The following is a 23669-nucleotide window of genomic DNA, read 5'->3' as shown; positions in this document are numbered from 1 at the left end:
CTACAGAAAAGTTAGCTAATGGCTCAAGTGATTATTAAGAGTTTTACTCTGAAAAATGTTGATATAAAACGCATAAAAGCAGCTTCAGCTCTAGTTAAACGTGTAAATGCTGAAACAACTTTTTCTTCTTGTTTCCAGTTTGTTTATTCCTCTGAATGTTTCCTAGATACCACTTTTGATGGGCATAGATAGCAGTTCCAAGTTCCTAAAGATAAACCCACAAATATCGTTTAAAGGGCTTTTTCTCATGAGAGTTGAATTGGTTCGCCACATAGACTCTCTAACTCCTCTTCCAACAGTTTATGCAACTTCGCCTCTGTCCTCCGATAAATCCACGCATTTGCATCACGATCCCAGTCGAATCTAGACGGGCCACTGTGCCAATGAAAAAAGAAGAAGAACAAAGATGAGATCAATGTGAACCCAAGCTGCGTAAGCACAAAGTCAACTCCACATGATGATCCAGACAAGAAAATCTATACCTGACAGGTGAAGACATCCAGATTTGCCGATTAGGAGTTTGCTTATTGAGCACATATGTGCCCAAAGATCCAAGCTTTAGTGTGAGAACTTCATTCTGTTTGAAACATAAACAAAAGGCAATGACTTATGGATTCAAAAAACAGAAACAAGATCGTAAATGATAATAAAGAGTCTTATCTTTTACCCCATAATCTATGTCGAAACCATCAATCTGGACATTATCACCATAATCCTGAACATGGAACCATGTAAGTAAAGTAAGGACAAAGTATAAACCTTTTTGCAATCTAAAGGCTCCACCTTTACATACATACCTCAATCTTCTCAAGAAGGTGATTGATAGTGACATTGGCTAATTTATGAAACTCATCCTCTTGCAGAATCGAACTGACGCAAATTAAAACGATAGAGAAGATTAGCGGGAGGAGAGATTAGGATTATCCCATCTCATGATTAAAGATTGAGTTACCTGTAATCGATAGGAGCAGGGCCTTCTTGAGAAGAGAAGCTTCTTGTAGCGATAGAATCATGTCGGAGAAGACGAGATCCTATTCGCCGTAATGAATCTGAAGGATCAGTGGTTTGATGAGTCGAAGAGCTTAAAACCCTTGTGATGTTGCTACGAACAAGGGTTTGAGGGAGCTTGAGAGACCTCGGTAGTTTCCGGAGAAACCTTGAAGCTGTAGAAGCCATGGCGGTGTTCTGTTGCGAAAACAGTCGTCGCCTCTCTCTCTCTCTCTGTCTTATTCTTCAGTCTCCAATAAGGCCCATACTGAGGCCCAATAGTTAGGTTTAGCCGGTTCGAGTGTTTCTGATGTTTCGGTTAACTAAACATCCTTCCGGTTCACAAGAATTTAAATTGAGCCGGTTTGAATCATTGCGCGCTAATTCCGTAGGCGAAGTACTATATGTTTTGTGCGTTTATTGGAGGAAGTATCTAGAAGTCCCCAAGGTTTCTTTAAAAATCAAGTTTGAAATCAAATCCGGTTCTGAGCCTTGTGCTCTGTTTTTACTGGTTTACCTGGTTTGATTTGTTTAAAGATTCTTGACTTATTAAACCAGAAACTTAACCAAAATCGAATGAAAAACCGAACGTTCGAGGCTAATTATATACTACGGTTGTAGGTATGGTGTTGAGTTTCTCTCTAGTTTCAGTAGAGAGGAGGGGGAAAATCTAGCTCTTCTAAGGGGTACAAATAGGAATGTCAAAATGAGATATAACTAATTTAATAAATGAATTTAACGATCAAGTTTAAATTAGTTCACGAGTTATATGAACGATCTATAATGAACATGAGCCAGTTTATGAACTTGATTGTTTTTATACTTACAATTATATGTGAATATATATTGGATAACTTCTATTTTTCTTAGGTAAAAAAACCAATTTCTATATTAATCATATTTATATGTAAAATATATATAAGTAACATAGAAATTAAACTTTTAAAATTATCTTTAACATTAAAAAAAAAGTAGACTCTCACGAGGAATATGGATTTTGGATCATTGTTTCACCTTTAATTTAATTTAATTTATTTTAGGTGTTTGTTTTATTTAATATTTAATGTTTGGATTTTTAATATTTAAATTTCAAATAATGTTATAGAATTTATTTTTATATTTTATTTTATAATTATTTTAAAATAATTAGTTTTATATAAGATCGCGAATGGGCTCATTTAATTCATGATCTAGGTGATCTGAATTCGAATTTACATATTAAAGCTCATATTATAAATAAGATGAACTGAACTAGGTATGAAAGATCCGAACTCAGAGCTGAATGAGCTAGCTCATTTTGGCATCCCTAGGTACAAAAGAAGATTAGGAATTCTCGGTTTGTAGACATAATGAAACCGGTTTAGGATGTGAATAAGGTACATGGGTGTAACAGGAAAAATGAGAGCTTTCTACTACACTTTGGTATCATATTATAAGGTACTAAAGTGATGCAATGAAAGAACTATTGTATGTAATAGGCTATTACTAATAGCCTCTGTGTTTTGGTTTTGCTTCTAAACCCTTTCTGGTTATTGATTTTGCTTCTAAACCGTTTCTGGTTATTGATTTTGGTGGAGGGGAAGATCGCCGGGTCAGTACATGCCGTCCGGTTTATTATAACGCAAATAAAAATCTAATTAAAAATGTTGTGTGGAAATAAGATTTCTTCACGTGTGAAAAAATCAGAGCCGTTGACAACTTGTCGTAAAAAGTTGTGTGGTCGTACAATTTTTTTTGATTCGGTCCAAGAAAGGTGTCGTTTAGGGTTAGCGTAGCTTTACCTCAAAGTCTCTCCTTATGAAGATAATCGTTATCTGGAGCTGATGACTTCGAATCTTCTCGCTCTAATCCTCCTCTCGATTTCAAATCTAGCTCTGCGCTCTGGTGAGATTACCTCTCCTCTTCTCTCCTCTCTCTTTCGATTCTTTGTGATCCCCGATTCGTTCTTACGCGTTTCGGTGGTGTTTTTACAAACCTGTGTTCGTGTCTTGTTGTTATTGCGGTTGTTGGGTCATTTCTTGTTCGATTCTATTTTGACCGTCGGTGGATATCTTTGTTCTGTTTGCTCTGTAACACTTTGTTCTTTTCTTTTGGTCCGAATTGCAAGCTGTTTGCTAGCTTAGGTCTTTTAAGATTAGCTCTCTTTCTGTAATTATCTGAACAGCAAGCTTTTTTTTTTGTCTGAAGTGGTAATGATCTGAACTGAAAGCTTCTTACTTTTTTCTGGATCTTGTTGTAATTGTCTGAACTGCTAGCTTTTTGCTTCTTCTTTTTGGCTGAAGTTGTAATGTTTTGAACTGCAGGTGCAAGTTTCTATCATATATACCCTCTTTAGTTAAAAAAAAAACAAAGATTTGAACTGCAAGCTTTTTGCCTTTTTGGGTCGTATCCGAGTGATAGCTTTATTTTTGTAACGGTCTGAAGTGAAAAGTTTTATGCTTTATTTGGGTCTGAAATTGTAATGACCTGAACTGCAAGCTTTTTGCTTTTTTGGGTCGTGTCAGATTGTAAAGATAGCTCTCTTGTTGTAATGATCTGAACTGCAAGCTTTTTTGCTTTTTTTCTTGGGTCGTGTCCGAGTGTGTAGATAGCTCTTTTGCTGTAATAATCTGAACTGCAAGCTTTTTTTTTATCCTTTAATTATGGTCTGAAGTTGTAATGATCTGATTTGCAAGCTTTTTGCTTTAGCAGGTCGTGTCCGAGAGTTAGTTAATATAGCTCTCTTGTTTAATTTTTTGTTTTCTTCTTGTCCATCAGGTGATCAACTTATTGATAATTGAGGAAGATACTGGGCTTTCTTAAGCTCTAAACCAAATCTTCTTCACTCTGGCCGCTTCTGCAAAGACGTGTGCTTCTCGCACCTCTGCGCAGGTGTGGGGTGGCCTTCAACTCCTGCCTTCACTTTCTCTTCCAAGCATTTCTCTAGCTTCAATCATCTGGAGGCTACGCCGTGTCTCCGAGGGTCTAACCCTTGATTACGGCTAACATTCGTTCATCAACCTCCAAAACTTTCCTTTTCCTTGCAAAAAAATCTAATCGTTTCTACTTGGTGGTGTATATTAAGTTTAAACAGTTTTTTAGTTTTTAGTTTCCTCTTTTCTTCAAGTGGGTGATGTACTCTATGTTATTGAGTTTGACACAATGGTAAGGTTTTCATGCTTCTACCCCCATAGACCTAAGGTAACTTGAAACATCATTGACTCTTGTCTTATAAGAGGACACTAACTAACTTGTTGCTATGTTCCCGGTGATGCAGAAATCCGAGGAAGGGGTGATTAGAAAAGATGGGTCTAAATCAAAAGGGTTGAGCTCAATCATATTTGGAAAAAACATTCCTTCTGTTAGTGAAAACAGCAAACCATCCGGCTCTACAGGTGTTGAGCGTGTCTGGAAATCCGAGGAGATTAAACCCAGTGGCGTCCTTGAGCATGATGCCGGGACGCATGAGGCACGTCACCTCAAGAAAAGCCAGTCTCATGGGGATGAGCTGTACTTGGATGTGAGGGAAGCCGCAGATAATGGAACAGATCTGATCACTTCTCCAGAAAGCTGCAGCAAGCGTGTAGAAGGAAGTCCTCCTAATCTGGTTCAGAAAGATCCTCCAGGTTCAGTTTCTGCTTACCAGGAGGGCTCTGAACAAGCACTCTATGGGTCTATCTTCTCGGTTGGAGATCATCATCATGCTGATGAAGACAGCCGTCAGCTCGATGAAACCTCGTTGTTATCCGGTGAAGAACAGATGGACAACTCAAACAGCCAAACGCCGTATGATTCACCGTTGCTTGTGAGGTCAAACTCAATGCCTAACATTGCTGACTCTGCATCAGAGAAATCTTCACCTTCTCACCACTCTAGATCCTCTGATGACCTTCACGTTCTAGACACGCACCAAACAGATAAGCTGAAGCAGGAGCAAGGTCAAGATCGGGACTATGATGATGATGGATATGACTATTCTTCCCTGGCAAAAGATTGGATAGTACCACCTACAGATGAGCTCAAGTTAACAACCTTCCTCGAAGGGGAAACATCAAACAAGGCAGCAGAGTTTCCAGGAAAGGATTCTAAGTTCAAGCGTATTGAGGATTGGGTCAATGACCTTCAGCATGTAGACTTTTCAGAGGAAGCTGATGAAATAAACGATGACGAGTTACCTAGAGAGCCTGAGCCGACAACAGCTCCTGCTAAAGTAGATGTCATGAAGTCAAGTCCTGGAATGGAAGCTGCTAAAAAGTATATATCCTCTATGAGTGCTTCTGCTACCACAGTCCAGCTGGTTAGTTATGGTCTGGTTGAGATACCGTTCCTAAGTGCATATGCTGGCCTGAGAGTTCTCAATCTCTCGGGAAATGCAATAGGTAAGGCTATATTTGCCCCATTTTTGGTAATTTAATACACAACTCTTTGTTTTATTTAGTCTTCATTCATATGTTCCAGTGAGGATAACCCCTGGTGCTCTTCCTAGAGGACTACATGCATTGAACTTGTCAAAGAACAGCATCTCTGTGATTGAGGGACTACGCGAACTCACTCGTCTTCGAGTGCTAGACTTGAGATACAACAAAATCCTGAGAATTGGTCATGGTATGACACCTTTTGCTCTGCTACATTCTTTAGTTATCTCCTTATTATATGTAAACCAGTGCTCTAAAAATCCGCCTAGTCGGCAAATCGGGTCTAAACGAAACAATTTTTCTATTCCAAAAAATCGGTTTAGATGTTCAAAATATCAATCTATGCGTCCGCTTAAACAATAATATTCTATAAGGCATCTCACCACCGCCTAGCAATTTTTTTGAACATTGATGTAAACCATCTTGTTGTGTTTGATGTGTTTTTTACTTTTTATTGTTGTTGTTGGGTCAGGTTTGGCTTCTTGCTCCTCTCTGAAAGAACTATACCTAGCTGGGAACAAAATCAGTGAAATCGAGGGTCTTCATCGTCTCTTGAAACTAACTGTCTTGGACTTACGCTTCAACAAGTTTTCAACCACCAAATCTCTCGGTCTGCTCGCTGCGAATTACAGTTCTCTTCAGGCTATAAGCTTGGAAGGCAACCCTGCACAGAAGAATGTTGGTGATGAACAACTTAGAAAGTACCTCTTGGGACTCTTGCCGCATTTGGTGTACTATAACAGACAAGGAGCTAAAGATGCTCGGCTCGGGACGAGCACACTACAGTTGGAACGAGGTCTCAGATCATCAGAGATGAAAAACAGTGGCCGGAAGAGTAGCCTTGGTGCGTCCAACACCCATAAAGGTGGATCATCTACAGCTCGTAAAGGTTCGGGTTTGCAGAAAAGATCTAAGGAGAGAAGCAGCCGTCTTCCGCCTGTGGGACACAGAGTATCGCCAGCTGCTTACGAGAATTATCATGTTGCTGCTGCTGATAGGTTGTCTAGTTTGAGATCTGAGCTCTCAATGAGAAGAAGTCGAAGTGAAGGAACTCTTGGACCTGTCTGATCTCTCCCTCCCTCTTGTTTCCTGAGAATTCCTCTACGAGGTAATGATGAAGATGCTTTCCTTTATGCACTATACGTCATCCCTATCTTCATGTTTCATCTTTGTGTTTTTGTTGTTGTGCATTAAAAATTACTTCAGAGAAGCTTTGTTTCTTCCTTCTAGCTTCTCAATAAGGTCTGAAATTGGAAACAGTGTTATATGCATTCTTTTCAGCACAGTTTGAGTTATACTATATTGCAAAGAGACTTTGAATCTCTTGTCTCTTTAAATGTTTGTCTGAATCCAATACGGTTTTTTATTTTGGTTATAGTAAACCGGATGGTCATTTCTAACTGTCAATAGTGCAGTGATGGCAAGTGAATTATTCAAAACTGTAAAGTGGTCCAAAGAGTATCATAACTGGGATAACGAAGTCTCATGAGACAATCTTATTCCTGGAAATCAAATTCAATAGTTTACTCATTTTCTTCTCGTGACCACATTGTTGCTCAGAGAGTAACATAACCATACTTATATATACATACAAGAACAAATGTACATTGATTATTCCCCCTCAAGTGATACAACTTAACTGCAGAAAGAATACTGTAAATACAGAACATAGTAAAAATAACCACAGTTTTTTTTTTTAAGTTTTGTGATATGGTCTTTGGTCATTCACCACTCCCCTGTCTTCCAATGAAGAGAGTAATGGCTTATTTTGAAGCAGAGAAGATTGATGGAAAAGGGGACCAGCATAAGTTGGTTTTGAAGTAGCAAAGTGATTGCATTGGTTGGAGACTATGTCTGCCCATTACTGTTTACCATACTGGAGATGAAAGTAAGATCAGTAGCTTGAGATTTGAGTGAATGTTTTAGTAGTAAAGGATCTTCTTTGAGATCAAAGAGACAACCAAGGAAGAAGGAAAAGAAGGAGAAAGGAGTAACAGAGGGCATCAGCCATTTAAGGGCTCCTAAGATCACATTCTCCATCCTCTGTCTACAGTGCCGGTCCTGAAAGTTTGGAGGTCCAAAACCATTTAGTAAAAACTTCAAAAATTTGGAGCTTAAAAACATTTTTTTTACAAATTAGATGTCTATTTACATATAAAAATTTTCAAAAATTTTGGAGACTCAAAGCAAATGTTTCATTGGACCATGTCTGTCTATCATCCGAGCATCAAACATCTCACCTTCCACCTGCAAAATATTCAATTTGTTCATACACATTCACCTGAAACATACACATTCACCGTGTACGCATTCTGACATTCACTGGAAGATGACAGAGAGATATCTCTGGCTTTCTCATTTTGGCAGGCAAAGAGACAAGAAAGTGAGATAAGCTTGAGTATCCAAGGCTCTGCTTGCTGACCAAGAAACAATTATTTATTTATCTGAATTTGCTTCACTGGGCTACCTGTTTCCTCTGTAATCAAAATAATTATATGGGCTGAAATCAGTTAATCGGCCCATCTAAAGCCCATTGATGATTACGTCATCAGGAAATCCAAAAATCTGAAAAGTATGTGGGCTATATGGAACCAGAGGCTGGCGCGTGCCTTATCTGCTTCTCTCTCTGTCTTCAGTGGTCTTAAAAGCTCTCTGTCTGATCCCACTTGTCTTCCTCCTCCATATCATCAAAAGCTCCATCACCAAAACCCTTCCATATTTTCAAGTAAAGTTTTCAATGACTTCATCAATGGCGTCCTCCTCCCTTTCTCCTGCTACTCAGGTTCACTCTCGATCATTGAACAGTTTCATTCTTGTTTCATATGTTTCTGATCTCTACTTTTTTTTTTCTTTGGTGTAGCTTGGTTCGAGCAGAAGCTCTTTGTTGGCGATGTCTCGTGTGATGTTTGTGAAGCCAACGAATCATCAGATGGTGAGAAAGGAGAAGATTGGTCTGAGAATTGCTTGTCAAGCGACGAGTATACCAGCTGACAATGTTCCAGATATGGAGAAGAGGAAGCTTTTGAATCTTCTTCTTGTCGGAGCTCTTTCTCTTCCTACTGGCTTCATGCTTGTCCCTTACGCTACCTTCTTTGCTCCTCCTGGGTCCGTCTCCTTTTAATCCCTCTATGTCACGATTTGTGATTGTTTTAGGAATAAGGTTATTTTGAATTTAATAAGAAATTTTACAAAATAAAAAAAATGTAGAATTGAATTTTTTTTTAGCAATTTGGGGCCTATATAGAGTTTCTTGTAATCCAATTTTATTGGTTTCAATCTCTACATTTTTTTTTGAAAATGCAGATCCGGAGGTGGAGGTGGTGGTACTCCAGCCAAGGATGCACTTGGAAACGATGTCGTTGCAGCAGAATGGCTTAAGACTCATGGTCCCGGTGATCGAACCCTGACCCAAGGATTAAAGGTAAAATATTCCATTAGTACTGTAAAAAGGTTCTTGCATCTCAATGGTGTGGAACTTTATTTTGTTAATAGGGAGATCCAACTTACCTAGTTGTGGAGAACGACAAAACTCTAGCGACCTACGGTATAAACGCAGTGTGCACTCATCTTGGATGTGTTGTGCCATGGAACAAAGCTGAGAACAAGTTCCTATGCCCTTGCCATGGTTCCCAATACAACGCCCAAGGCAGAGTCGTTAGAGGTCCAGCACCATTGGTAAGTCAAATACATTATAGCAAAAGATCTAGCGTATCTCTCATGTAAATATTCTGAAACAAAACTTAATTTGATGGAACAGTCGCTTGCCTTGGCTCACGCGGATATTGATGACGGTGGAAAGGTTCTATTTGTTCCATGGGTTGAAACTGATTTCAGGACTGGTGATGCCCCATGGTGGTCTTAAGACTGTGCAACAACTCTTTTGTGTAATACTTGTATGAATGTTCTTATAATGTAAAAGCTACGTGTAATCATACATTTCATGGCATTACTCTGTGAATTCTTCCCTCTATATGAATTTTATGTTCATTCACTTGCCATCTCTTATGTTTAGTTTCACATAGTTTTTTCTTTTTTTGGTGTAATTAGATTTGGTTTGTTCGCATATTGTGTTTGCAGAACAGTCAACAATGTAAGAATTATGTACATCTGACTAACTTAAACAAAAGGCCCGTATAGCTCAGTGGTAGAGCGTCAGTCTTGTAAACTGAAGGTCCGTAGTTCGATCCTGCGTGTGGGCACTTTTTAACCCCCATTTCTGTTTTCTCCATTTCTGTTTTCTTATATGTTATTAATATCTCCTACATAGCACCCTTTATTTTATTCACTTTTCACAACTGTTTAACTTTCACTCACCTTTCTTCTTGACAAAGTAATTTCCCATGACACTAGCGACTATTAAAATGAGAATGTGAACATATATCATTATAAAAAACGAATTATTAACAAATTATTATATCTGTTGACATATTTTGTTTATGGTTTTAGAAAAGTGAATTTAAAGACTTCACATAGTTGGGACAGTATAACGAAGTGGTTCACCACTCCAACGGATTTGATCTTAACCGCCGGCAAACAGATTAGTTAGTTAATTACATTATAAGCAATGATAATGTTAAACACTATACTAATATTTTAATATATTGTTCACCTAATATAATATTATTAAATTTTAACATAAATATGAATCAACTAAAAATAAAATTAAAGTATTTTGGTTTGCAATTTATAGAACCGAATAAGACTTGGATACAAAGCCACAAGTCCTCTTTAGAAGAACAACATTTCCTCTCCACCAACAGTAATCCAACCCTAAGACAATCTCTCGTTGTCTCTTCTATTTTTGTCCGTACTTACAAGTTATTACCTCGACTTTTTGGCTAAAATTTTCAATCGCATTTATTTAACATTCTCCTTAGTTTCCGAAACTCCCCTTGCCGGGTCTCCAAGGGGCCAAGAAAGTACTGCTTTCTGGCTTCGTGGAGTCTCATCATTCTCTGTTTTTAACGCTTACTTCATCCACAGGCAAACTCAAATCCAAACCTAACCCTAAAAATGAATACCACGGAACTAAAACGTGTGTTCCAAATGTTCGACAAGGACGGAGACGGACGGATCACTAAGAAGGAGCTAAACGATTCATTGAAAAACCTCGGGATCATAATACCAGAGAAGGAGCTCGGGCAGATGATCGACAAGATCGATGTGAACGGCGATGGTTGTGTCGACATTGAAGAGTTTGGAGAGCTTTACAAGACGATAATGGTGGAAGACGAGGACGAGATAGGAGAAGAAGATATGAAGGAAGCGTTCAACGTTTTCGATAGGAATGGAGATGGGTTTATCACAGTGGATGAACTGAAAGCGGTTTTGTCTTCCTTGGGACTCAAACAAGGTAAGACCTTGGAGGAATGTAGGAAGATGATAATACAAGTGGATGTTGATGGTGATGGTAGAGTTGATTACAAGGAGTTTAGACAAATGATGAAGAAGGGTCGGTTTTTTAGCTCTTTGAGCTGATAATTAATGATTTTTTTTTCTTACTTTTGTTTATTTTATTTTTCTGATTAACCATTTTTCTCTCGCATTCTAGAAGGAAAAATCACATGATTGGTAAATGAAGTGTTTAATAGTCTAAGATTTGCGAGAGCACATTGTAAAAATTGTAGACCTGTTTGTTTATTAATTAATTATAATGTGACTGTGATCTACGTTGCACAGAAGCTTCATTGGACGTCTGTTTCCCGCTTCGGAACCGGAATCGGAATCAGAACCTTGTGGAAGCTTGTGGAATCTCGCTTCTAAAACGTTTCTAAAATATTCTCTTTAAAAACCTGTTGGAAGCTTACGATTGCGTTTTGGAATCATGCTTCCGTTTTGGAATCATGCTTCCGTTTTTTTTTTTAAATGCAATGTATATCAATAAAATATAAAACCATAGTTTTAATCTATATAAAATAAAAAATATTAATAGTAATGAATATTGAGTTATAAATATACAAATATTAAAAATAATACTATAAATTATCTTTATGCATTGAGATTTTTTATTAAAGATATAGCACATATTGAAATATATTGTGTTAATTATTTATGGAGTATTAAAAATAATTAATATAATATTTTTTGTAAACTTAATTTATGTGTATTTTTACAGTTTTAATATAAAATCATTTCAAAATTATTATAAATGAATAAATGCTTTATTTTAAATTTAAATCATATAATTTTAAGTCTTAAAAAAATTATATATATATATATATATATGGATATACGCTTCCAACACGTATCTGTTTCCTAATATTTTAAAAAATCTCGCTTCTGCGCTTCTTTACGCTTACGCTTCCACGTACTAGTTTCCATGTAACATAGACTGTGATGCTTTTTTTTATAAACTGAGAAAAGGCGAAAGAACTGCATGGAGTTTCAAAAAGCACGCGATACACAGGTTGAGGATACTAAGGCAGCATTGACTATTAATCACAAACCGATATAAATTGGCTTGCCCAAACTCGACTCCATAAAATGACATCCACAGAAATTCAATGATCTTCTACATAAAGCACAAACACCTAATTCTATCTGGAAATTACAGTAGACAACAATGGACGTTGCCCCAAGACGGCTACACCAATGAACCAACATTGAGCCAAAACCCGCTCTCATTTGGAAAAGCCGCAACCATCAGAAGCTGCACAATAAAAAGAAACTTAATCCTCAAAATTTTGATTCCTAAGAACCCATCCCCCTATGATGTGGATTACACACTGCACCGAGATTGCATAACAAGATCTACCACACAAAAGGATGGGTTTGCACCATAAAGAGAAGCTAAAAGACCACTTCACAAACCCCTATATGAACTCGCTCACCAAACCACCACTTCTGACTCGCTAAAAGACACAACTCAGAGCTCGACATAAACATTGAGGGTTCCAGGTGATCAAATACCAGTATGCCAAAAGTATTATCTATTTGATGAATTGATTCAAGATTTAATTTAGGAGATGTAGTGCTTGTGTTACTGTTCGTTTCACCTTTTAGAATTCTGCCAGTTACTGCATCTCAATAGTTTAAATTTTAGAAAATAATATGTACCGATTACTTTGGTTAGAAGAATCCTTTCACGTTAGCTAATTGCTTTCCTTTGTTTCTTCATGAATAAGGGTTTCATTATGCTATAAAATGTGTTTTAACTGGACAACAAGAGACACTTTGTATGTTTATTCACATGTGTCGGCCTTTCTAATATTGGTCACCATCAATCCCTTCCACTCCACACCATATAGTGCGTTCCATCTCGCTTATAAGAACCTCAACACAAAATCGATGCAAGTATCACTTATCAGTACAAAATTGGGCAACAGGACGAAATTATGTTTCTCTCATTGCCATCCAACGCTAAACAATACGAATAGACACAATATAAAACCCACAAAGATAGTTAATTCGCTAAAAAATATAGTGTTCTAGTTTAACTAATATCCCAAGGCCGAAGCAGAGATAAAGCTGATGTAAACACTATCAATTTCTGAGTTATTCAGACTACGAGCACATTGGCTTATGCTAGTGTATAGTTAAACTCAGACAATGAATCGAACAATAGATTAAAAAACAGATAAAAAAAAAAAGACAAAACGCCTCAGTTAGTCCATTAGCTTCATAGAGATTGCAGTTTCTGCCAAGGGGTTCTCCCTGAAAACAGGGTCTCAGCTCCACTGCACCTCAAATAATTGGATTTCCTCATAGGCAACAAAAAAAACAAACATTCATAAAACTAAAAAAAGCTCAGATTTTATACAGCTTCTTCGATCAAGAATTTTCTGAAGCAGAACTGGCGTAAAGCTGTTAGTTTTAATCATCACTGCCCGAAAAAAAAAGAAAAATATAATGAATCAAGGAGAGGCTCATATTAAGAAATTCAACCATTGTTTTCCGATTACTTCACAGAATAAATCTCAGAAGCGCGGATAATTTTGTAATCATAGCCAAAACACCTTTGATTATCAAACTAAATTAAAAAACAATCACTAATACGAAATCTAGACATTGCTTTGACACAGTTAAGCCAGGAGAAATTTAGACAGAACTGCAACACGAATGTCACCAATCTAGCAGGAGCTTTGGGGCTTAATTCCTCAAATTATTATTTTCAGACTAGCCCGGGAGGCTCCTGCGAAACTTCTAGCCCTAAATTCCAGAAACAGAGAATGAATCTTGAGGTGAGATGGTTAGCTCATGTTTCATGCGGCTACTTTTATACAGAGAGAGCAGAGCATATGCGTTCCATTAAAAACCCTAGCTAACCCTTAAAACACCTACATCCAAATTGTCTAGAATACCCCCAGCTAACTCACTTTTCTTTTTGATCATTGTCGGTTTAATACCTTACCGAATGTTATAGAATTATTGGGCCTTGTACAAAAACCCAATATGAATTATAAAACAATAAGGTCAAGGTCATTCTTTTATTAATATAGTTTTTCATAATCTTTTAATTTTTTTTTACATTATTGTTTATATATTTTAATTTATACTGATATTAATTAAAAATAATCAATTTTTATTTATATAATATGTCTTTTTACGAGATTTTGTTATAATACTATTTTTCCACTAATATAATATTAAAGGCTAGCTTGAATTTTTTTTAAATACAACTATGCATTGTCTTTTCATCATCATCTTGGTGAGAGCGTTTCTCCCGATGTGCAAGGTATAAAAAAGAAACTTGAAGCTATAGGAAAAAGAATATAGATTAGTTGCTTAAAAAAGTTGAAGAGATAATTACATCGAGAGTCATTTTTACATATAATTACATTCTATGTCAATTTTTAGACACTTTGCACAACTTTCAACATGTAAAAATATTATATTATCCTTCTATCTTTTATACAGAAAAACTAGTACTCCATCTGTTTTAAAATACAAGTTAAAAAAAATTGTTACTTTTAAAAAAAATGTCACTTAATCGATAAGTTTAACCAATTATAAAAAATAACATTATTTGATTGGTCACATAGTATCCACTAAATGAAAAGATACATTAAAACATGAAAACTACTTATATTGTGAAACAATTTTTTTTGCTAAAACTACCTATAGTATAAGACATAGGGAGTATTATTTTTAGAATGCATTACCATATCGACACTATTTTTTTTTGCTTTCTTTACAGATGGAAGAACATATGAAAGGGAGATAACAATTGCCGAATCAAGTGACAAGATTTGCCCGTTCACCCACATTGAATTTCCGATTATATGCCATCACTGTTTAACTTTTGCTAGCTTCTTCATTCAACCGCTACAAAGAGAAATCATTTTGTAACAAAAATAAATAAATTTATGAATCGACAATCGAAATTCGAGAGAGAGAGAGAGAGTTTTTAAAAGATCATCATTAAAAAAATTATCTTTTTCCTCTCGCCCTCTAATTTACCGAACTATCCATCGATTTTAGACAGTTTCTAATGGTTGTATTTGATCCTCGACACTTTGTCATTCCATTAAGACAAGGGTTTTGCTAAAGAGTACATAGACATTTTCAAATTAACACTATCTCATTTGTATATGTTTGGAACATTTTTTAAAAAGGTAGAGTGAACGTCAATCAATTGGTTGGAAGAAAAGAGAGCATGAGAGTAATTTTATATTCTCTTTTTCTTTGTAAAGTCGAAGTAAATGATGGAGCTTAAATTGTCCTACTATGTAATATAAGAGATGAAAAGTGGTCTACACTTTAAATTACTCTAAAATAAAAGATGTTCTTATATGGATGAAACTGGTTTGTTTTATAGATACAAGTTGATCATTCTTTTGCAACGAAACAACTTGAAGGAAAATACTAGACAAAGAAAGGGTAATAGTTGTTATTTGTTGCAATTAAGATGAGTCTGAAATTTTTTTGTATGGGTTATTGGAAAATATTCAAAACCATATATTTTTTAAAATCTCAATATAGATAACTTGAGTTGTCATTATTGTGCTAATAAAAAAGTTTGGATGATAAGTGTGAACATAGATAATTTGAATTGTCATTACCGTGCCAACAAAACAGCTCGGGTGATAAGTGTGATTTTTGAAGATTATATATATTAGCTTGATATAAAAAGGAATGGTATAAGAGTTTTGTTTGGGGTAGATAATTTTCTAGGACATCCAAGAAATATTGGACAATTGGTAAATGTTGTGTTGTTCTTCTTGCCACTAAATATGACATCAAAAACCAACCTTGTGACGTTAGATTCATGATATCTTTTAAGATGCATTATCACTAGAGATTTTAGAAAGCTACAAGTTGGGACAATCTGATTCATGTAAGATGAATGTCTTACATGCTATCAATTATGCAATTTTGGCTTGGACTGTTAGTGTTCATCTGTAGATAATATGCAAATTTTGTTCAGAAGATGTCATATCAATGAATTTGGAAGATGAGTTGATAACATTAATAAATTTGAAGTTTCAATTAATAATCTCAACTATCGTTAATAAATGGGTGTCAATAACATACTCGACTATCCAGGTGAAATTGATACATACTTAGAAGTTCAGAGTTTAGAAGTTTTATTAGGCATAAGTCCACGAGTTTTTCAGCGTTATGTTTTAGACCATGAATATCCCATACACACTGAAATCGCTCTAAATCTTTCTTCTCTAGTTGACATAAAAAATTTAGTAAACTACGTTATATGTTACTTATCGCCTTTTGTCATCTGTTTTTGCATTTGGTATAACAGTTCTTTTAGAACTGAAACTCAAAAAATCTGAACCGAAAACCAGAGCCAGTGTCTAATGGGTTAATTACACTGATTTTGTTGGGAAAAGTGAGCTCCATGTTTTCACAGAACTAAAAAGGTGATTTAGTGATTAATGGAGAACAGCGTCTAAATCACAATGTCTTAGTTACGTTACATCTACATCAGAACGTTTTCGTTGGTCTTTAAACCCTTGACTGGTTCCTAAATGTTTAGTATTCACACATTTGTTTCAAACCAGCTTTTAAAAGATTTATTTAGCTTCATGTCAATCATCTAGCTACCATTAATGGTCTATTGTCTCAAAAAGAAACTTCCCATTTTCTCTGATCTCTGGACTTGTCGACATGAACGACCTAATCTCAAGCTCGTTCAAGAGATACAGCTTTACTTAAACCTTGATCAATTTGAGCTGAAATTCTAGCTTTCTAGTGTTCTTGCTTTATATTAGAAAAATTTAAAGATAAAATGATCGTTTTGTATAACAAAACCTACAAAATCTATTGAGTAAAACACAAAAACAATGTACAGTTTTGAGTTTTGCTTATAATCATTACCTCTCATCATGAACACTGTTTACTTCTGAGTTCATCAGATAAAAGTGTCTGAACAAGCTCCTTTAACCTCTCAGCACCAGGCCCTGGTCTCAAAACCGAGTCATTCCCCCTTACAGAGCAAAGATCAGAGCTGTTCTCCGAGCTCCCAACGCACCAAGCACCTGAGGAGAACCTGTGAGTGCGTCCCAAGAGCTCTTTATCAATCTTATCTAACACAGGATCGTCCTTGTGGAACTTTCTAGCAAAGGGTGCTTTGCTTTTGACCATCTTGTCAAAATCCTTCATTGATAGAGAGTTAGGGTGTTGCTTTGGAGGATGGTCCCAAGAAATGTAGTGCAGGTCATGCCCTATAGCCGTGCTTTTAAACTCTTCAGTGTTGCATATGACTGTGTGGAAGTATCCTTCCGGTGAAGATACAAAGTTGGTGTAGTACATCAAGATCGTCCTAGGGAAGTTATCCCATCCCAAGATTGAATATTCAAGAAAAGACCGAGTCAGAACCACCCATGCTGAGCCTGCAAGATGAAAAGACAAGACATAAGGACACATGCTTATGTAATGTGGAGTTGAAGATGCTAAGTTACTTACCTGTGAACAGCTTAAAAGAAGTGGGGATTGATCTGTGCTGTGTAGTCCAAGCTATTTCAGTTTTCTTTGATAGGTACAAGCCAGGATCAACAATGATTGATTTAGCCCTCTGGTTCCTGCAAGATCACCATGGGAAACAAAATTTTTATTTCAATACTTTAGATGCAGGGGTGGTCTTTTCCACATAGCGAAGTAAAGCATTGGGGTATGTTCCCAAAATTTTAAAAATAATTTATATGAACAAAGGCTCCTAAAATTTGCAAAAAAAAAAATTAAAATCTTACTAAATTGTTTATAGCCCCTAAAATCTCAGGTCCGCCCTAAACAGATGTAATCAATCAATCAGTTGTCACTTTAGTGGTTTCTACTTACAGTTTCCACCCGGTGAGTTTCATATGTTCAATGAAGTTCACATTCCGAGACAAGTCCGAGAAGACATACAACAAATCTGCAAGTTCAGTAACAAACAAGAGTCACCACCACTATGTAACAAAAAGATCAAGATGTCATTTGAGTTTTAACTAACCATCTTGTGTCACAAGAGGATAATCTGATGCACTAAGGTTGATGAACCAATCCCAATCCAAGCTCTCCTTAAGCAAAACCGCCACGGCTTGAAGCGTACAAGCGATCATCGTAGGGCCTTTATAAGTAACAAGATTAGACTGAGACATAACACGGACGTTTGCAACTTCAAGGAAAGTAGGATCATTCTTCACAGACATAGCAAGCTCTAGCCTCTCCTTAGGTGGAGCTTCGAGGTCTAAATGGAGAACGTACTGGTTTCTTGGATGGTACACAGCTTGCAAAGTCCTCATCATCCTATGGCTATCTCCTTTGGTCCCCGATATCAGATAAGCTAACCTAGGAACCTCTGAAGAGTTTGAATCCCGGTTTGAGTTCATAGACTTTCTCAAATGAGATTCTACAAAGTACTCTTCTGAGAGATTATCAAAAGGTAGTAATAATGGTTCTTCTTCCACATAAGAAGTCTCAAATCCAGCATAAATGAGAGACATTAAGAGAGTAACCGACAAGACCAAGCTTGAAAGAAAAGGGAACATCCATTTCTTGTCTCTGAAAACCCTAAACCCTGAATGTCTGATCCAAACCACCTTCCGATACACTTTCTTCATTCCCTATTCAATGAATGATAAACCTGATTCAGACAAAACTAACCAAAGTCTTAATCTTTTTGTACAAATAAAGACAAGGGTTGATATAACTTACAAGAAGAACACAAACCCAATAGAGATTCAGCTGGAGAGTTTTGTGTCCGAAGCTCCCCTCAAAAGCTAATTAATAGAAGACGCAGAAGTTGATAAGAACACCAACAACCAATGCACCAACCGAACAATAAGAAAAGGGTTTTTAGTACTGTTGATTGCTTTTGGCATGGCAAAGCGAGAAAAAGCTTTGTTTAGTCCTAAGCTGACTCAGATCTAATTTAACTAAATCGAGTTCAAGAAACCCAAACAATGCTTAAAGTTCAAGTTTTTGCATCCTTTGAGAAAAACATAACAAGAAAAAGACTGATGCTGCAGATGAAAACCAAGGGAGAAGCTTCTTCTGAATAAGAATCCTGTATGGAGGGATGATCTTTTGTATTTAGATTCGCAGTGGTCTGAAGAAGGGAATGAGTAACCGACGCGATGGTAATAAACAAAGGTTTTTTTTTTAAGATTAGTGAGAGATAACTTAAATTGTTGGCAAAACCAATCTGATTTTAATGTTATTTTTCTTATGTGATTAGCTTAATTAATGTTGACAACAACCTCTTAAAGTAATACAGTACGTTGAAACTGAAGTTCTCTCGCACCAACACGCGCGACATGAGCGAGAAGGCGCGTGACCAATGTTCATTTGACCAGCTCAAAGCGCGTGTAAAAAGGAAGCTTTTAAGAGGACAAGATTGAAATGAAAAGTATTGAAACTGAATCCATCTAAAGCTATTCAAAAGGACACGAGTAAACTCTTCCTTGACCAACAAGTCACTAACATATCACAACTTACATTTATCAAAATCTATTCGAGCGAGAGAGAGAGATTTAGTGAAAACGCAAAACTTGACAAATCATGTTAAGTTTGATGCTGATGTTGACCTTGGTGAGAAGATGGTCCATCGTTGAACCTCTGAGACTGCGTCTGAGGCTGAAGTTGCTGCATTTGCTGATGATTGAGCTGAGACCGTGGTGCTGCTGCTGCATTGGGAGAAGAAGCTTGGTGGTGAATCATATCCAGTGGGTAGACAAAGTGTTGTCCTTGGTTGAACCTCTGCTGTGCATTAGGAGAATCTTGGCGGTGAATCATATCTATGGGGAAGTCAAGATGCTGTCTCTGCTGCTGCGGTTGCGGATGATCCATCTCAAGAATTGGTCCAAACACTAGTGCATCATCCAAGGACAATACAAACCTTTGGTGTGGGTTGAACTGGTCATGCAGCAACACAAAAGATCTAGGCTGTTCACTTGGTGATGTCAGAGTAAACATCTGATTATTCCTGAAGTGCGGCATCCTCAGGTTCAAATGATTAGCCTCAGGTCTCATGTAAGGATAATAGCGGTACATTGACAAAGCTATGTCAAAGAGATGAGGCTGTTCAACGAAATGGGTCTGAGCCGGACGAAACAAAGGCCTTGGAACAAACGTCTGGTTCAGCAATCCCTCTATATCAGCCAGCTGGTTAACCATTGGGTGCTGCTGATGATCTACAGATGGCATTAGAATCTGAGGACTCCAAGAAGATGCAGAGCTGTGGTCTCTTATGGACCATCCTGGTTGCTTTGTGGTCAACATCGTTGGAAAAAGTGTACCAAAAGACTGTTTCTGATCAGTTGTTAATCGCTGCTGCTGCTGAAATGGTGACTGAGTAACAAGACTATCACTTGAAAACGTTGTTGAGCCATGGTTCGCAGTTTGAGAATCAGCCCTAGGAATCTGATTTTATAGATTAGTGATGAGAGTGAGACTAAAGCTATAACTCAAACCAACATTAATGGCAGAACAAGAAACAGAGCAAAACAGAGAAGGTAGGCAAGAACCTGTTCTTCAATAGGCATCATCACTTGTGGAGTCAGACGACGGTTCTGATCAGTTGTAAACGTTGGTGAGCCACGGTTCACAGTTTGATCACTCCTATGAATCTGATTAAGGCTTGACTTATTAGTAAGACACTAAGGCTAACCTGAACCAACATTAATGGCAGAACAAGAAACAGAGCAAAACAGAGACAATAGGGGATAAACGATGTAATGATTCTGAGGAGCGAGAGGACGGCTCTGATCACATGCAAACGATGTAAAGCCACGTTCCATCGTTTGGTAACTCCTTTGCATCTGATTAAGCCTTGGATCATTAGTATGGAACAAGAAACAGAGGAAAACAGAGACGATAGGCTTTAATCATTTGTGGTTCTTGATCATCACCACCAAGTTTGAAGATTTTACCATTGTCGAATCTTCTTGAGGTTTCTCACTCTCAGATCCTTTGTCGGACTCTTCGTCTTCCATAATGAGACTAAGACGAGAATAGACTGAATCGAAATCAAGAAGGCTCTCTGCTCATCTGTTCGCCCTTCTTCTTCCGTGGTTTCGGCGGGATCAGCCTCCTCTGTTTGCACGTCTTCTTCTTTGGCGGGCTTATCAGATGGAAACGTAGCCATGGCAAGAGATCAGAAAGATTGAGAGAAGTTTGGAAAGTGAAAGAAACTTATAAAGGCGCGAGGATTTAACCGAATAATGGGTCGTTCATCAACCGTCAAGAAATGTTGGTTTGGTTAGATCGTTAAGGGTTGAAGCATTGGATCTGCTTGGTTAGGTCAAGCCCGGTTTATTAAACCTACTTAATTAGAAAGTACAATTAATTATTTTAGATGAAAATATCATTATTACAAGCACAATACACAGCTTAGAGAATATACACAATCACATAATGACAAGTTCTATGAATTTTCTCAAGAATCAATGCCTCATTTTTTAAAGTAGAAGTAACAATTACAGATCCCTTTTTGGTTTGGTACGGTTTAGTTTGGCTTATTAGACCTCCATTAATATGTAGCAAGTGTAGTTAGTTTCAGATGAATATGTTACATAAACAAAAGTTGTATGATTCATAACTAGTAACTGTACAATGTTTCACACCAAGAATGCAGCACAAAGCACCTTCTATGAGCTTATCATTGATCAATTTACATGAAAAGGGACTCTTGTTGGCTGCATAATCATCTTAATTCTTCTTCCTAAATGAGAGACGATCTTTTTTTTTAAATATCTAAAAAAGTCAAAAAGCTGTTCGTCTCTTCACACAACTAGTCCTCCTAGGTCCTACCATCATTATCCTCTCCGGATACCAATTTCTTTAAGATTGTTCTTGTTTCGTTGGTTGAAGCTTCTAGATTTAATAACTTGCTAACACAAAATCTGTGTGTTCTATATTGGAATTGTTTTTATCGATTTTTTCTAGTTATGAATAACTAACTTCATGCAACAAACACTACAAGAAAACAGCGGCATACCGAGAGAAAAATTCGTCGGTATGTCATCGGAATAACGTTATTCCGACGACATACCGACGAAACAGATCCTCGGAAATAACTCTTCTGAAATTCATTTTACCTCGGAAATCCCTCGGAAATTTCCGACGGAATTCCGAGGAAACTCTGAGGACCACCAGTTCGTCGGAAAGGTCCTCGGAATATACCGAAGGAGAACTTCCTCGGGATATTTCGATGGACTTTCTGATGTTACAGTCCTCGGAAGTTCCGACGAAATGTTCCTCGGAATCTTCAAAAATAAATAATTTGTTTTAAATAAATAAATTTTTTGAAATTTAAATTCGAAAGTATAAAATTAAAATTAAAATAGAAAAAAACATATTAGATAATATTCAAAGTTGTACAAATAAAAATAAAACATTCCGATTTTTTGAAAAAAAAAAAACTACGGGTCTGGCACGTCCGGGAACACCTCGTTCGGGGACATCCTCTGCATCATCTCCATCATTTGCTGGTTCAGCCTCCTCTGTGCCTCATAGCCCGCCTGTTGAGCCGCCATCTGGGTCTCTAACAAAGATATACGATCATCTTTGTCCTTCAACTGGGCCGTAAGTACTTCTGGATCAACGAAGGGCGGTGGTGCAGAAGAAGGGGGAACCGACCGGGTGCGACGACCCAAACCGACCAAACGTCCCTTCTTCTTTGGAACCGACTGAATAGAAAATAGCCAAATTTACAAATTTAAACCAAGAAATAAATGAATTGAACTTTTAAAAACAAAGAACTTACGGATTCAACGATTTCGTTGATTCGAAACCGGGACAAGTTGGTCGAAGCCGTCGAAGCGTCATCCTCGGTTTGAAGCTGAGACACTTCGTCTACCACCTGAGTTTGGACCAGGTCGACCACGTCCCTCACAAGACCGTCATCAATCTGGCCGGTCTTCTTGTTGGTATACGCCCTCCTCATTAGGGCGAGATCATCAACCGGCTCGCCATCATTTTCTTCCGCCTTGAAAAAAAACATAAATTAAAGAAACATTAGAAATTAGAAGAAATGCACATTAAATTAAAATTCTGAAACTCAAATAATTGAAGAAAAAGCGGTTGAACTTACCATGCGATCTCCCAGAGTGGCAATAGATTGAGCACCCAAGTTATGCTTGTAGATGCCCTTCCCTTTACGGTCGCTCCTGCGGTTGGTGGAGTTGGTGGAAGAAGTTTCTTTCGTCTCTTCCTTATCCCAATGCGCACACAACTCCGTCCAGACCGTGCTGTTTATCGACTTTGGGACCTTTTAATAAATAAAAAAAATAGTTTAATAAATAAAAAAAATACTTTAATAAATTAAAAAAATTGTTTAATAAATTAAAAACAACCTTGTTGATCTTCCACTTCTTCTTCCACTGGTGGATCTGCTTCTCATAGGTGTCCATATATGGACGAAGTGGTGATAGATAAAGAGCGTCTCATCGGAATTCCGGTTGAATTCTTGTTGAAAAAAAAATAGAATTAGTAGAAAATTTATATTAAAGATTAAAAATATAAGTAAAAAATTAGAATAGTTACCGCAAACTGACGAAACCACAGATGCTGCTTCTCGGAAGGGAAGTCAGTGAAAGTCGGATGTCCCTTGTCGAGGGCCGAGTACATCATACGGTTGATCCATGCGCTGATGCCGTTCCCGGATCGGTTGAACATAATAAAAAGAACAAATTATTAATAATGAATCAAATTTTAATGAAAAAAAATACGTTTAATTACCATGTTTGACCCCGTCCATGTGGATTCAGAGTGAGATAGGGAAGATGGTCACGACTGGGCTGCCGAACCAACTCCGCAACACTCATCACTCCCGGACGATCCGGAGGAGCAGCAGCAGGAGCGAGAGAGGGAGATGTATGGTAGGAGCTGTGGGGCGAAGCGGAATCCTGA

General features: G+C 37.3%; 5 protein-coding genes and 1 non-coding gene across 9 annotated transcripts; 4 read left to right on the top strand and 2 right to left on the bottom strand.

The window, feature by feature from the left end:
• Positions 1-58: 58 nt before the first annotated feature.
• Positions 59-1210, bottom strand: LOC106334514 (frataxin, mitochondrial-like). The gene is made up of 5 exons (XM_013772803.1): positions 953-1210; positions 798-870; positions 668-715; positions 483-577; positions 59-375 (listed from the first exon to the last, which is right to left on the bottom strand). The coding sequence occupies exons 1-5, from the start codon at positions 1174-1176 to the stop codon at positions 246-248; spliced, it is 570 nt and encodes a 189-aa protein (XP_013628257.1). The 5' UTR covers positions 1177-1210; the 3' UTR covers positions 59-245.
• A 1504-nt stretch (positions 1211-2714) lies between these two features.
• On the top strand, positions 2715-6716 carry LOC106335142. Its single transcript, XM_013773580.1, has 5 exons — positions 2715-2871; positions 3745-4167; positions 4244-5345; positions 5425-5571; positions 5854-6716. Exons 2-5 carry the CDS (start codon positions 4129-4131, stop codon positions 6447-6449), a joined length of 1884 nt encoding a protein of 627 aa, XP_013629034.1. The 5' UTR covers positions 2715-2871; positions 3745-4128; the 3' UTR covers positions 6450-6716.
• Positions 6717-7995: 1279 nt separating this feature from the next.
• LOC106328732 (cytochrome b6-f complex iron-sulfur subunit, chloroplastic) lies at positions 7996-9372 on the top strand. The gene is made up of 5 exons (XM_013767227.1): positions 7996-8163; positions 8242-8486; positions 8685-8802; positions 8874-9056; positions 9139-9372. Exons 1-5 carry the CDS (start codon positions 8119-8121, stop codon positions 9241-9243), a joined length of 696 nt encoding a protein of 231 aa, XP_013622681.1. The 5' UTR covers positions 7996-8118; the 3' UTR covers positions 9244-9372.
• A 136-nt stretch (positions 9373-9508) lies between these two features.
• TRNAT-UGU lies at positions 9509-9580 on the top strand. The gene has a single exon. It is a non-coding gene; the product is annotated as a tRNA-Thr (tRNA).
• Positions 9581-10246: 666 nt separating this feature from the next.
• On the top strand, positions 10247-11170 carry LOC106333401 (calmodulin-like protein 6). Of its 2 annotated transcripts, XM_013771853.1 has the most exons (2): positions 10247-10734; positions 11061-11170. In XM_013771853.1, exons 1-2 carry the CDS (start codon positions 10395-10397, stop codon positions 11153-11155), a joined length of 435 nt encoding a protein of 144 aa, XP_013627307.1. In that variant the 5' UTR covers positions 10247-10394; the 3' UTR covers positions 11156-11170. The 2 variants fall into 2 exon arrangements, with proteins under 2 accessions (XP_013627307.1, XP_013627306.1); XM_013771852.1 differs by lacking the exon at positions 11061-11170 and having other exon boundaries at positions 10247-11025.
• A 5365-nt stretch (positions 11171-16535) lies between these two features.
• On the bottom strand, positions 16536-18928 carry LOC106331656 (xylosyltransferase 1). 3 transcript variants are annotated; one of them, XM_013770050.1, is made up of 5 exons: positions 18474-18928; positions 17770-18402; positions 17616-17691; positions 17244-17359; positions 16536-17170 (listed from the first exon to the last, which is right to left on the bottom strand). In XM_013770050.1, exons 2-5 carry the CDS (start codon positions 18377-18379, stop codon positions 16662-16664), a joined length of 1311 nt encoding a protein of 436 aa, XP_013625504.1. In that variant the 5' UTR covers positions 18380-18402; positions 18474-18928; the 3' UTR covers positions 16536-16661. The 3 variants fall into 3 exon arrangements, with proteins under 3 accessions (XP_013625504.1, XP_013625503.1, XP_013625505.1); XM_013770049.1 differs by having other exon boundaries at positions 17770-18382; XM_013770051.1 differs by having other exon boundaries at positions 18489-18928.
• Between the last annotated feature and the right edge of the window lie 4741 nt (positions 18929-23669).

This window comes from Brassica oleracea, chromosome C3, assembly GCF_000695525.1.
Source record: "Brassica oleracea var. oleracea cultivar TO1000 chromosome C3, BOL, whole genome shotgun sequence".
Lineage (NCBI taxonomy): Eukaryota > Viridiplantae > Streptophyta > Magnoliopsida > Brassicales > Brassicaceae > Brassica > Brassica oleracea.
The sequence above is the reverse complement of the archived record's forward strand: the minus strand, read 5'-3'. Positions and strand labels throughout refer to the sequence as shown.